Below are 14,047 nucleotides of genomic sequence, written 5' to 3' on the forward strand. Positions count from 1 at the left end.
GAGTGTCCAGAAAAGCGCTATATAAGTGTAAGCAATTTTTATTATTATTGAGTGAATGTTGTCTCTCAAAGAGATAGAGCTCTCTTCTGATTGGCCGGTCTGGGTCTGGATCCATACTTCCTGTCACAGCATCATGGAAGAAGTTCCGGTAGTCAGGTAGGGTACAGCATTTGGTGTCCACATATTCATACGCCACATAAGCCAAGCCAATAAGAGCGACAGGGACTATTTATATTGATCCGCAAATCAATAAGCCAATACCAAGCAGGCTAGGTAGGCAAAATTGCCCCTCCTGTTTGTAACCTTTCCTTTGTTTTTAACCATGAAATTACCCATGTCTTAAGTTAATAATATAAAGATGATAATACACTTTATATTTAAAAAATAATCATTTTTGCTTGATTTAGAACAGAACTCTTCAGCCTTTCAAGGGCCAAAAGTCCCTGAATTGAAAGAGACTTGCTCGCTTGATCAATAACTGACCAGCGATCCCGATCTTTACAAACGTGTGATTTAGGGTGAACACACTGTAGTCCCCCCCACCACAGCTGGAGATCCAAAATAAGGCGCTCACTCCCAATCAGACGCGAGACACCTCGGTATAGAAACCCTCTTTATTGAAAAAATCAACAACAGAAAGCTGCTCTTCCTCCTCAGCATTTCTGAGCCCCAGAGAAGAGGAGGGAGGAAAGGAAATCGTGTCTGTCGTCCGAGGAGTAGGGATGAATCCGGATTCCTACTGGGATCCGGGGTCTGTGGCAGGGGTTTCCTGTCTGATGCATAGACTGGACGTTATCGCTGCTTCAGAGGTTCACTGAAAACAGAGATTTTTACTGTATTGCTAGAAACAAGCGCGGTCCTGCACACAGTTCTGCAGAGGGATTTTGGATCACGAGCGAAGAGGGTTCATTGAAAAAAACCATATGGCATAAAGTCGCCTTAAAGTGAACTGTGAGTCAATGCTGGTTTCCTGCTAATTCTTATCCTCTGCTTCCTTCCTGTCCAGTTATAAACGAAATCTATGTAACTTTCGAAAAGAAGGTAGCCGGCTGATCGGGGGGGGTTCATTGAAAAATATATTCATTGAAAAACTTTTTTTTTTGTATTGCTGGAAACAAGTGCAGTCCTAAAGGATACAGGAGAAGGAGGGGATGAGTGGATGGATAATTAGCCCAGCTCATTGCAAAATCCGGGGAAGGTCCCATGTGCCAGTATTTTGCATGGGACCTGTCTTCGCAAGTTGGGTCACTGAAGTTTGTTGGAAGGGTCCCAGAGAATCAGATCCCATCATGCGTCTGGGCAGTCTGTTGGGGACCTGCTTGGCGGCCCACTTCCGACCCTGTCCTTAGATCGCCGGGCAGTCATCTGGACCGTGCCATTCATGGGAATAAACTTCGCAATAGCATTGCCCTTCCTGGTGGCCTTAGAGGTTAGGATTTCTCGCCCTCAGTGCTGTGGCCAGGGTTGATTCCAGGTCAGGGAAAAAATCATCTTTTGCCAGCAGCCATATCAACGTGCAACCCACAGCTGGCAGCCCCAGTGACGCTCAGCAGGTGTGAGTCTGGTCCGTACCTGGATGGGAGACTCCTGGGAAAGCTAGGGCTGCTGCTGGAAGAGGTGTGAGTGGGACCAGTAGGGGGCGCTCACCCTGTGGTCTGTGTGGGTCCAAATGTCCCGGTATAGTGACGGGGACACTATACTGTAAAAAGGCACCGTCCTTAAGATGAGATGTAAAACCGAGGTCCTGACTCTCTGTGGTCATTAAAAATCCCAGGGCATGTCTCGAAAATAGAAGGGGCGTTACCCTGACATCCTGGTCAAATTTCCCCCTGGTCTTTACCAATCATGGCCTCCTAATAATCCCCCTCTCTGAACTGGCTTCATCCCTCTGTTCTCCTCCCCACTGAGGGCTGGTGTGTGGTGAGAGTACTGGAGCATCATCAAGGTGGGGCTGCACACTGGTGGCGGTAGTGGGATTCCCAATTACCTGTACAGCGCTTTGAGAGGAGTGTCCAGAAAAGTGCAATTATTATTATCTCGGCCGTCCTGCTGGCTTCTCTCAGGTGGTATGGGCATTTTCCAGTTCCTAACCCCCTCTCCCTCTCTCTTCTTTGCTTTTCCAGAGAACCCTAACGAGAGACCGAGGGGATCCTTCAGGGGTCTTTCTTTCCTTCCAGGTAAGCGGGATTTTGGTTTAGCGGTAGAGTTCACTTGAAGAGGTGAATCCGAATTCGCCCACTGGGGGTACCGCTGCCCAGGGAGCGCCCTACACTCTCCCACCGGCTACGGAGTTCGCCCGTCACCCTGTTACAGAGTCCACATGCGTAGCCCCTTCCTCTTCCCTCCCCCCACTGGTTTTGGGGTTCACGACCTGCTCACCCCTTCAGCAAGCTCTGGAATGCGGTTAAAGTGCTAACCTTCCTGACAAGCCTCAAAAGGCACATTTGGAAAAAACCTCAGCCTTCTCCGTGGTTTTCCCCGAGTTTGGGGCCCTGGACTTTTCCAGGAGAACCTCTGGCACCTGCTGGAGAGGTTGGGGCGATAGACTTGGATCTCGGAGTCAGACGTTGACCACAATCCCCGATTCCCCTTCCTCAATCTTGGGGTTGGAGGGGTGACTTTGGAGATGCCCAAACTGTTTCAGTACACAATCTCAAATATCTCCCTTACTACTGCTCTAGTGCCAAACCGGCCCAGGCCACCAGAGGGCGCTGTTTCGCCTGTTTTGGGTGGGAGAGGTAAGAAACAGGTTCTAGAGATCCACAGTTCTGCAGGGCTGATTTAAAGGGTCAGTGTTAAAAAATGTGGAACAGGTACTGATGAGGATAAGAACTTGTCCATTTGGGTCATTCAGGCCCGAACTAGAACAGAACCTAAAAGACTTGAAGAGTCTCTTGGAATGGAGACACCCTCTTGGAGGAGAGAGGAGAGTGTCCCAGAGAGAGGAGAGCAGATACAGACAGGAGGAGAGAGGAGAGTCCAAGTCCCAGAGAGAGGAGAGCAGTTGCAGACAGGAGCAGAGAGTAGAGTCCCAGAGAGAGGAGAGCAGTTGCAGACAGGAGGAGGAGAGCAGTAACAGACAGGAGGAGAGAAATTATGCAGCTGCAGACAGGAGGAGAGAGGAGAGAGTCCCAGAGAGAGGAGAGCAGTTGCAGACAGGAGGAGAGAGGAGAGAGTCCCAGAGAGAGGAGAGCAGGGCTCTGAGCTGTGTCCCTCTGCAGACAGGAGGAGAGAGGAGAGAGTCCCATAGAGAGGAGAGCAGCTGCAGACAGGAGGAGAGTAGGAGGGAGAGCTTATCGCTGAGTTCATCTCAGTGCACAAGAGAGACAGATGGGCGAGAGAGAGAAAGGTGAGAAGGAAGAGAGAGTGGGAGGAAGTGAAAGTGTAAGCAAGGGTGATGAAAGAGAGAGAGGAAATGGTGGAGATCAGACGTGAGAGAGAGGCGCACACACACACAGAGAGAGAGAGAGAGAGAGAGACCGGCCTCATGTCCTGACTAGCGGCAGCAGAGCCAGGATGAGCAGGACGGACAGAGGCAGGAGGAGGAGGAGGGAGAGGGCCAGCGGCCAGGACAGGGGGCCGGGAGGCCGCAGGGCAGACCCCCTGACCTGCTCCGGCTTGGAGGGGGTGCAAACTGTCATCCCGGAGGAGCCCCGACATAGTACCAGGGGGCGCACCTGAGACACGCTCTCCTGTCAGAGAGAGAGAGACAGGACCGGTCAGTGCTGTGTGCTTGAAGTGCTGGTAGAGTTGAAGAGTCTTTTTAAACTCTGTACCTCCTGTACAACCTGTCTTGGAGTTTGGCTACTATAATGGAACAAGTAAAGGTTTATTCCCTGCTGAAAAAAAACACAACATTTCGGCTGTGGAGCCTTCTTCAGAAGAAGGCTCCACAGCCGAAATGTTGTGTTTCTTTTCAGCAGGGAATAAACCTTTACTTGTTCCTTTGCAGCCTACACATGCTGAAGCAGCTCCCTACTTGAACTACTTCTGGCCACTATAGCATCCAGTATACACACTGCAGTGCTATAGGACAGTATAAATCCAGGAGTATCTTCCTAGAGGTACTGATACAGGTACTGGTAGCAACACGCCACAGGGTGCTAACATTATCTCTGACCACTAGGGGGACACGTGATAGCCAACATGGTCACACAAACCCAGTGCACCATTCCCTGGGCTATATGTGCTCACAGGAACACACTGCCCAGTACCCCTTTACATTTCAGAGCCCCCCAGTTCACTGTGTATATACTGTAAACAGACAAGGCGGGAGTCTAGTTCAGTGCACTACAGTTACCCTCTCTACCTCCTCTATAGTGCGGTTGTGGGTGCGGTGAGGGCTCAGCCGCAGGCTCCAGCGATGCACCCTGTGGCTCCGCCCCCCGTCGTCCTCGCTCTCCGTGGTGTCCTGCTTGGTGATGCGCTGTCGGCGACGGCGCTTGGAGCTGATTCGCTGCAGGGACTCCGCCTCCCGCAGCCTAGCCAATCAGAGCGAGGAGGAGGGAGGAGACGTGACAAAGAGACCCCACCCTCACCATGCCACTCCTTCTCTCGTGCTTCTCTCATGACAGGCTTCCGGCTGGTTTCTATAGATCACGAACTACAGCAGAGGGGCCATGATAGCTCAGAGGGCAAGGGCATCTGGCTCCTGACTGGAGGGTCCTGGGTTCAATCCCAGGTAGGGGAAAGTGATGTAGCTTACTCTAATTCCTCCCACACGGCTCCCAGGTCTACTCAGCCTGCTTTCCAAATGAGTACCAGGGGTTAATCCTTCTAGGGGCTGTAATGCTGACCACATCACCTCCACCTCCAGTGTTGGATGGCTGAGAAACATAGTGGCCTTGTCCCCACCCCTCCTCCCCCTTCCTGGGGGGCCTTTATGGCCTGAAAAGGGACCGGCCTACTACACTGGAGGGTATTTTGGTCATTCTGTTTGTGAGTCTCTCTCTATATGTCATTCTGTTTGTGAGTTCTGTGCCTGCACGTGTCTTACTCTTGTTGTTTGCCTTGTCTAAGCCAGCGAGCTTCACTTACACAACTGCAAAGCTCTCCAGGTCCCTGCTGGTGCTCAATCTGTCTGGGCTCTTGATAACTTAACCAAGTCAATTATTGGCTCAGCTGGACTGAATTAACAGCTGCTCCCAGAGAAGCTTGTGGTCCAGGGTAGCAGAGTGGCGCAGTGGTCAGCATTGCTGTCTCACAGTGCTGAGGTCAGTTCTGGACCTGGGGTGCTGTCTGTGTGGAGTTTGCATGTTCTTCCTGTGTTCACATGGGTTACCTCCCACAGGCTTCTGGGAAAAATTCCCCTAGTGTGAGTGTGTGCCTGTGTGTGTCCTGTGCTGGACTGGCGTCCCATCCAGGGTGTACCCTGCCTTGAGCCTGTTGCCTGCTGGGATAGGCTCTGGCTGCCCTGCAATGCTGTACTAGATGGAGCAGTTAGAAAAGGGATGGATGGAGTTTGTGGTCCCTGTAAAACCCGCAGGCCAACGTCCCTCCGGGACCAGGAGAGAGAGAACCGCTCAGTCCTCCTGCTGGGAAGGGTTGTCCGCACGCACCTGTTGTCGGTGTCTTCTATGTCCGCGTCCGCGTCACTCTCTCCCTGGGGCGCCGCCTGACCGCTCTCTGTCTCCGTCAGCACCTCCTGGCACGGGGACACGCCGTCAACACCCCAACTCAAACCCCCAGCCCCCGGAAGGCTCAGGAAACAAGCCGACAAGCCCGAGATCTCAGAAAACATGTTACAGGTGCGCTCCTGAGAGTGTGCTCGCGTGTGGGGATCACAGTGTGGACTGGCAGCAGCTCGCTGGCTGACTGAAGGCGTTACAGGGGGTGATCAGGTCAGCTGATCAGTCCATCATTGGGGTACAGCTACCCTCTACTGTGGACATTTTTACAGCTCGCTGTCTCAGGAAGGCTGGGAGTATTGCTAAGGACACCAGGCATGCTAGTTTCTCACTTTTCTCCCCCCTGCCCTCTGGTGAGCATTACAGGAGCATAAAGACACGTACCCTGTACGTCCAGATTTAGAGACACTTTCTTCCCACAAGCTGTCAGATGACTGACACTTACTACCCCTATTACTGGCTCACTGACACTAACTACCCCTATCCCATTGGCCCTTACCAATCATGGCCTCCTAATAATCAATCTTGAATTGGCTTCATTACTCTGCTCTCCTCCCCACTGAGAGCTGGTGTGTGGTGAGAGTACTGGAGCATCATCCCGGTGGGGCTGCACACTGGTGGTGGTGGAGGGGAGTCCCCATTACCTGTAAAGCGCTTTGAGTGGAGTGTCCAGAAAAGCGCTATATAAGTGTAAGCAATTCTTATAAATTATTATTACTGGCTCACTGACACTTACTACCCCTATTACTGGCTCACTGAAACTTACTACCCCTATTACTGGCTCACACTGGTGGGGTTTTCTTTTTGCTTGTACCGAGTTTTAATAATGTTGTGTCTTTTTTAACTTTGTGGTTCTTGCTCCTGCCGCTCTGAGTTTATGTTTTGGTGATTCCTTAATGGCTTTATATAGGAGCCTACGTGCAAATGTTTCAGTGCACTAGTGCAAGTGACAAACGGACCTGAGCTGTACTGACAGAACGCAGGCGGATCTGGACGCGCACAAGCGCAAACACGTTCATGCACACACTCATCGCTGTCACCGGATGCTAGGGGAAACGTACCTCGGTACCGTACCCTTCGGAGAAGTGAGCCGCCAGGCCTCGGCAACATCCGCTCCCTTCGCTCTTGGTGTGGGGCTGCTGGGAACAGCGCAGGGAGACACGTGACTCTGGCCCTCAGCCAATGGATGCCCACTGCCACACTACAGCCCCGCCCCCTCTCACAGGTCTTGCACATGCGGCAGGAAGGAGCTTTAAATATCCTCTCTAAGGCACCAGCCTACTCAAGAGGTTTCTCTCCTGTTCACATGATCCACAAATCTGGAAACGTGTCTCTCTGGGGTCCTGCAGAGCAGAACTACTGACCACTGAGCACACAGACAGCTTCTCAGCTGCGCATTCAAGAAACAGAGAGACAGAACCTTATTTACCTGGCCCTATGAGGCTCCATTTCTGATCATGGCTACTTCTGGTGAGAGACAGCATGGAAAAATAGACCCTAATGAAGAAAAGGCTCACTGCCCACAGCCTGGGCACACAAACAGGACACAGACAGAGCTGGCTGTCCAGAGAGGACAGGCTCAGTGACCACAGCCTGGACACAGAAACTGGACAAAGGCAACCTGACTATCCAGAGAGGACAGGCTCAGTGACCACAGCCTGGAGAGAAACTGGACACAGACAGACCTGGCTGCCCAGAGAGGACAGACTCAGTGACCACAGCCTGGACATAGAAACTGGACACAGACAGACCTGGCTGTCCACAGAGGACAGGCTCAGTGACCACAGCCTGGACACAGTAGACCTGGCTGTCCAGAGAGGACAGGCTCAGTGACCACAGCCTTGACACAGAAAGTGGACACAGGCAGACCTGGCTGTCCAGAGAGGACAGGCTCAGTGACCACAGCCTTGACACAGAAAATTGACACAGTAGACCTGGCTGTCCAGAGAGGACAGGCTCAGTGACCACAGCCTGGACACAGAAAGTGGACACAGGCAGACCTGGCTGTCCAGAGAGGACAGGCTCAGTGACCACAGCCTGGACACAGTAGACCTGGCTGTCCAGAGAGGACAGGCTCAGTGACCACAGCCTGGACACAGAAACTGGACATAGGCAGACCTGGCTGTCCAGAGAGGACAGGTTCAGTGACTATGGCCTGGAAATACAAGATGGACACAGACCTGACTCCAACTGCCAGCAGGTAGAAGTAGGGATGGAGATGCACTTTCTGCTGCACTGTGAGAAATACTCTGGGATTAGAGAAACATTCATCCTTAAACTAAATAACAAATTTCAGCCCAGAATTCCCAGATGGAATCAGAATAGCTTCCAATCCTGAGGCAGACCGTGTAACAGCTCGAGAAACAGTGAGAAGAAGAAATGAATAAGACCAAAAAGAAGAACTGTATTGTTGGAAATGTTCTGCTAATTGTTCTTGCTTTGTCACCACAATAACCCATCGGCGTGGCAAGTTACAGCCCTGCCATGTTTACAGCTTAGCTAATTAGTCACCAGTTCTTACAAAGCACCACATAACAGTCATCAAAAAAGCGACAGCAAAAGTAACAATGAATAAATGCATAAAACCACTCTCTCGTGAGCTGCCTATTGCCTCAGTATTCTGGCAGAACAATTTTCAATTCACTTCAATTCAAAGTGCTTTATTAGCATGACCGATGGGTACAATCAGTATTGCCATAGCAAATAAAAATAATAAAATTAACATGGAACAAAACATAAAATAAAAGTAAAATAAAATCTACAGACATTTACAACAGAGACATATCAAAAAATATTTACATATACTGTAAATATATGGAGCATTATTGGGAGACAGGCTCACTGTTCCTCAGGCTGTGACAGGAGATCACATCTCACATCACAACAACTCACTCTGCTCTCCTCCCCACTGAGAGCTGGTGTGTGGGGAGAGTACTGGAGCATCAGCCAGGTGGGGCTGCACACTGGTGGTGGTAGTGGGATTCCCCATGACCTGTAAAGTGCTCAGAGTGGAGTGTCCAGAAAAGTGTAAGGAATTATTATTATTATTCTCTGAGCCCAGGACCTGTCTCCTGCCTATCCCATCTTACCCTCCCTTTCTGTCCTCCTCAAATTCTCATTCAGTTCAGATTCAACAAGTCTTATTGGTATGACTGATGAATTTAACGGTTGCCAAAGCCAACAAAATTAACCCAACACTTGCTGTATAAACATATCTTTGGACATTTACATACACGTAACATAAAACATTATTAAGAGACAGGCTCACTGTCTGTCTGTTCCTCAGGCTGTGACAGGAGATCACACACAGTATTATTATTATTATTATTATTATTATTATTATTATTATTGAGAGACAGGCTCACTGTTCCTCGGGCTGGGACAGGAGATCACACACTGTATTATTATTATTGAGAGACAGGCTCGCTGTCTGTTCCTCAGGCTGTGACAGGAGATCACACACTGTATTATTATTATTGAGAGACAGGCTCACTGTCTGTTCCTCAGGCTGGGACAGGAGATCACACACTGTATTATTATTATTGAGAGACAGGCTCACTGTCTGTTCCTCAGGCTGGGACAGGAGATCACACACTGTATTATTATTATTATTATTATTATTATTATTATTATTATTATTATTATTATTATTATTATTATTACAGGGAGACAGGCTCACTGCCTGTTCCTCAGGCTGGTACAGGAGACCACAGGCTGGGCAGCTGCTCTGTTGAGTTTCCTGCCCCAGCAGGACTGGAAGCGGTCCTGGCAGGTGTGGGAATTCGGGGAACTCTCCCCATCTCCCTGTCTGAGACCGAGAGAGGGGTTAAAGCTGCACCAGTGGGGCCGCACTGCCAGGAATGCGTGGCATTCCTCCTGCAGCACGCAGCCCTGACACTGTGGGCACTGCCGCCTGCGAGCGGAGTCTCTGATGTCCAAGTACGGTGTGAGTCCTCTGGGGTCTGTGCTCCTCAGCATTGACTCCGAGAGACACTGCCTTTAATCAGGGAACCACTGTCTCTCCCCTCCAGTTAACTCCTGTCCCCTTGAGTGCCTCAGTGTCACTGTCACTCTCTCACTGTGTCTCCTGTCCTGTTCTGTGTGTTTTTACTGAGGGATTCTCTGTGATCTCTTCTCACTGTGTCTCCTGTCCTGTTGAGTGTGTTTTTAGTGAGGGATTCTCTGTGATCTCCTTTCTCTCCCTGTGTCTCCTGTCCTGTTGTGTGTGTTTAATACTGAGGGATTCTCTGTGCTCTCTTCACTCTCACTGTGTCTCCTGTCCTGTTCTGTGTGTTTTTACTGAGGGATTCTCTGTGATCTCCTCTCACTGTGTCTCCTGTCCTGTTGTGTGTGTTTTTAGTGAGGGATTCTCTGTGATCTCCTTTCTCTCCCTGTGTCTCCTGTCCTGTTGAGCGTGTTTATTACTGAGGGATTCTCTGTGATCTTCTCTCTCTCTCACTGTGTCTCCTGTCCTGTTGTGTGTCTTTATTACTGAGGTCACTGTGATCTCCTCTCTCTCACACTGTGTCTCCTGTCCTGTTGCATGTGTTGATGGCTCAGGGACACTGTGGTCTCGTTAATAAATGTATACAAGGGGACAGTGCACTCAGCTCCAATGTGTGGATGGTTTGAAACCTGTGGGGTGTGGTGGTAGGGGGCCACTATCACACACTTCAGAGCTATTTATAGACCAGAGTTATTGTTAGTCAGACTGGGGGAGGGTGGAGAGAAAGATTCAGGGACAAGGATCACATTGAGAGGGCAGGGATATGCCGGAAGAAAAGGGGATGGAGAGGCTGAGACACTGCAGGAGCAGAGACACACAGCAGGAGATGGAGAGAGAGATACTGAGGGAGCAGAGACACACAGCAGGAGATGGAGAGAGAGATACTGAGGGAGCAGAGACACACAGCAGGAGATGGAGAGAGAGATACTGAGGGAGCAGAGACACACAGCAGGAGATGGAGAGAGAGACACTGAGGGAGCAGAGACACACAGCAGGAGATGGAGAGAGAGACACTGAGGGAGCAGAGACACACAAGAGAGAGAAAGAGGGACTGATGGAAAGGAAAGAGAGAGGAGAAAGATGGGTGATTAAGGGACATTAGATGTGAGCAGTATGCAGTACTTACATGTCTCTGTGGGTCACAGTGGGCACACTGACACCTCCCACACACTCTCTCTGTCCCTGCCGTCTGCTGGGCACAGCCCAGATGGCACAGTGTCTCCATATCCACAGTCCCATCTTTCACCTCCCCCTGAGTTAGAGAGAGACAGGGGTCAGTTCAGAATGGACACTACTATTACCCTGAACTCACCAGCACACACACACACTGTCACACCTGACTACAGTGTAGACACTACTAGTGTCACTACTGTCCCTCTCCTCTCACACTCACCCTGAACTCACCAGCACACACACACACTGTCACACCTGACTGTACTATAGACACTACTAGTGTCACTGCTGTCCCTCTCCTCTCACACTCACCCTGAACTCACCAGCACACACACTGTCACACCTGACTATACTGTAGACACTACTAGTGTCACTGCTGTCCCTCTCCTCTCACACTCACCCTGAACTCACCATATCACACACAGTGTCACACCTGACTGTACTGTGGACAGACACTATCATTGCCATCCCTATGTCAAATACTTAAAGACATCTTCTTTGGTGAAAATCTCTGGGATAGTGATGCTGGGATGGATCAGTGTGAAGTCCTAGCTTGTGTCCCCACGGCCACCCAGAGCGTTACATAATGATTCCTGGAAACGCCGCAGCCCAGCACAGATTGAACCAGAAAACAGCCGGCGCTGCAGTGAGAGCTGATGTTACGCAAAAGGAGTGAAATGGTTCACCGGCCATGAGAGAGAGACCAGTTTCTGAAGAGCTGCGCTGTGCGGACGGGCAGCACAAGAACACCGAGCACAGAGCGGAGGAGGCCCCAACACCACAGGACGCCAGCTGGCACAGCCTGCCACCCCCCCGCCCTGCCCTGCCCTGCCCTGCCCTGCCCTGCCCACCAGCCTCGCGCAGGGCCTGATGCAGACGCTGTGTGAGTGTTTCTTTACTCAAGCCACATCGTCGTGTCTGGTTAAAAATGTAGAAATCAGCAGATGTCATGTTCAAGCCGTGCCAATCATTCCCGACACCTACTTGGGAATATTTTCCAGGTTTTCCTTCACCAAAATCCCTCCCCCCACCCAAAACAAAAAGATATTAAAATGATGTGGATCCTCTGTTATCTCCTTTCTCCCTCACTATGTCTCCTGTCCCGGTCTAAAACTACTGCACTCTTACCATTAAAAGTTCATCATAATGCGATTAAGATAACTGTCAGGTAAGTAATTAAGTGCAATTAAGGTTACTTGTAACTGTAAGGTACGTTATTAAGGTAATGAATTAAGGTAATTATCATTAACAACAAGAAGCACAACAACAACAACAACAACAACAGAACAACAACAATAATAATGCCTGAGGGTTTTGTTTCGGACAGGCGCTGAGCAACCCCACGCACACGCACACGCACACGCAGGGAGCGGGTGACAGAGAGGTACGGTACCCCGCACTCGTGCTCGGAGCTGTCCGGCGAAGACAAGAGCTCGGCCGCGTCGCGCCTCATGCTCGCGTGGTGGGGTGGGGTGAGGGGTCAAGGGGGGGGTCAGGATCACTCCGAGCCCACGAGCTGACCAACACGCGCCGCTCAGCGAGCCATGACCCCTGAACTCGAAGCAGCCGGACTCCTCTGGGCTCCGCGCAAAGCCGAAAACAGAGAGCAGAGCCAGACGCCTGGACTGGACGAACTTCCGAGTGGGAAAACGAGTTAAAAAAATCCCAGGAGCTCGGCACCGCAGTGTCGTCGGTCTGGTGTCCTCGTTGACAGAGCCGTTACCCAGCGGCGTTTCAGTGACGGTACTCCTGCTGTCTGGGATACTTAAAAATGTAGAGAATAATAATTAAAAAAAAGATCAGAGTATAATCCTCGTTTTTGTTTTTTTCACGCAGTGGCGGTATTTCCTAGTTCTGAGCCCAAGTGTCGTTTCGCACGGGGCGGTTTGATTTTTTTTTCTTCTTCAGCTCTGCGAATATTGGTGACAAACGCAACAATATTTCCCTGAAATGCGCGTTAGTTCTCTCTGCCAGCGCGCATCTGCTCAACTCCTCCGCACAGCGCTCCGAGCTGGGGCTGCTCTCAACTCCGGGCTGTCTCATGAACTCGCTGCGACAGCTGAATATTTAATTCTGTCCTTCGCTGTTTCGCCTTTTTTTTTCGTCCACCTCGCTTTTAAAGAAAAGCTGAAAACGCATGATTTACAACAAAAAAAATCTAGATGCTCCTTGGCAGAGACGGTGCCGTCTTATTATAACGCCGGAGCGCTCCTACGTCGGCGTGTTAAAATGGAAGCCAAAGTTATCGTCTAAAATAAATAGCATCGTAATCCGTGCGCTCAGCTGCTGTCGCTGCGTGTTCAACTCGCTTGACAGGCCGGCTGCGGGGACGCGCGCACAAAAATCCCACAGCCGGAGGCAGCGGGAGGGGAGGGGGGAAGCGCGTCCCCGAGGAAGAGGGTGGGAGGACGGGAAGCGAGGGGCGGAGTCAGGATTGTAAAGGCTTGACGTCACTGTCGCTGGGGGGCGGGGTCACAAAGAGGATCTGCCTATCGGTGGAAGAGCTGCAAGAATAAGGCTGGGTTAATATATCGGAACACGCCCCCTTGGCCCTTTCAAGTCAGTGATTGGAGGGCGGAGAACGTTTCCAGCCAATCGCAAGGAAGAGAAGGAATAAACAATAAAAACCAGCGTGGTGCGGTTGTTTGTGTTAACGCCAGGAAGTGTATGGTGTTTCCTTGCAATGCATATACGATTGAGCAGAACACGTAGGAATAGCTGGATATTGGAACCTATTTCTCCCTTGTAAAAAATTATCAGCGTTTAAAGGCATCTTTGCTATGGAACTCGTGAGAAGTGAGCTGATGGAGGAGCAGGGCGAACACAAATAGATTCGTTCAAGATCCTGTCTGCCTCCTGCCCTCCTTATCGCCCCCGCAGATCCTGCTACCTCCCCAGGGAGAGAGGTTTTCTGAAGCATCTCTTCTCCAAACAACTAATTAAACTACAGCAATTTTGCCTAATTGGCCTGTGATCAGGGACAGGAGATGTTGTCTGATGCCTGGTATTCACGCCCCTTGCCCAGAATATGTGCTGTAACTCCCCAGAAGAGCTCAGTGCAGCCCTCTCCTCTTTCCGAGAGAGAACATTGACCATAAACATCCAATAAAGATGACAAAAAAAGGAGGCTGTTGATTGCTTGGGTACTAGTGTAGCAGTTGTCACACATACATATAACATGGCTGTCCAGTCCTGGTCCTGGAGGAGTCAGTGAGTGTGTCTGCAGCAGGGCTGTCCAGTC

At 50.6% G+C, this 14,047-nt stretch overlaps 1 protein-coding gene across 4 annotated transcripts; it reads right to left on the minus strand.

Annotated features, from left to right (window-relative positions):
* Positions 1–600: 600 nt before the first annotated feature.
* LOC107077249 (uncharacterized) lies at positions 601–13,145 on the minus strand. 4 transcript variants are annotated; one of them, XM_069188602.1, is made up of 6 exons: positions 12,200–13,144; positions 10,760–10,885; positions 6,689–6,763; positions 5,559–5,644; positions 4,301–4,481; positions 601–3,692 (listed from the first exon to the last, which is right to left on the minus strand). In XM_069188602.1, exons 1-6 carry the CDS (start codon positions 12,257–12,259, stop codon positions 3,486–3,488), a joined length of 735 nt encoding a protein of 244 aa, XP_069044703.1. In that variant the 5' UTR covers positions 12,260–13,144; the 3' UTR covers positions 601–3,485. The 4 variants fall into 4 exon arrangements, with proteins under 4 accessions (XP_069044703.1, XP_069044702.1, XP_069044704.1 ...); XM_069188601.1 differs by having other exon boundaries at positions 6,689–6,766; XM_069188603.1 differs by having other exon boundaries at positions 4,310–4,481; positions 6,689–6,766; positions 12,200–13,143.
* Between the last annotated feature and the right edge of the window lie 902 nt (positions 13,146–14,047).

The sequence above is a fragment of the Lepisosteus oculatus genome, chromosome 4 (genome assembly GCF_040954835.1).
Source record: "Lepisosteus oculatus isolate fLepOcu1 chromosome 4, fLepOcu1.hap2, whole genome shotgun sequence".
Classification (NCBI taxonomy): Eukaryota; Metazoa; Chordata; class Actinopteri; order Semionotiformes; family Lepisosteidae; genus Lepisosteus; species Lepisosteus oculatus.

Bases quoted from the DNA above. Each gene is read 5' to 3' on its own strand.
- LOC107077249 (XM_069188601.1), bottom strand. From the start codon at position 12,259: ATGAGGCGCGACGCGGCCGAGCTCTTGTCTTCGCCGGACAGCTCCGAG. The intron at 5,645-6,688 runs GTACGTTTCCCC...TCCCCGTGCCAG, and splicing joins CCGAAGGGTACGGTACCGAG to GAGGTGCTGACGGAGACAGA. The intron at 4,482-5,558 runs GTGCGTGCGGAC...CTGATTGGCTAG, and splicing joins ATAGAAGACACCGACAACAG to GCTGCGGGAGGCGGAGTCCC.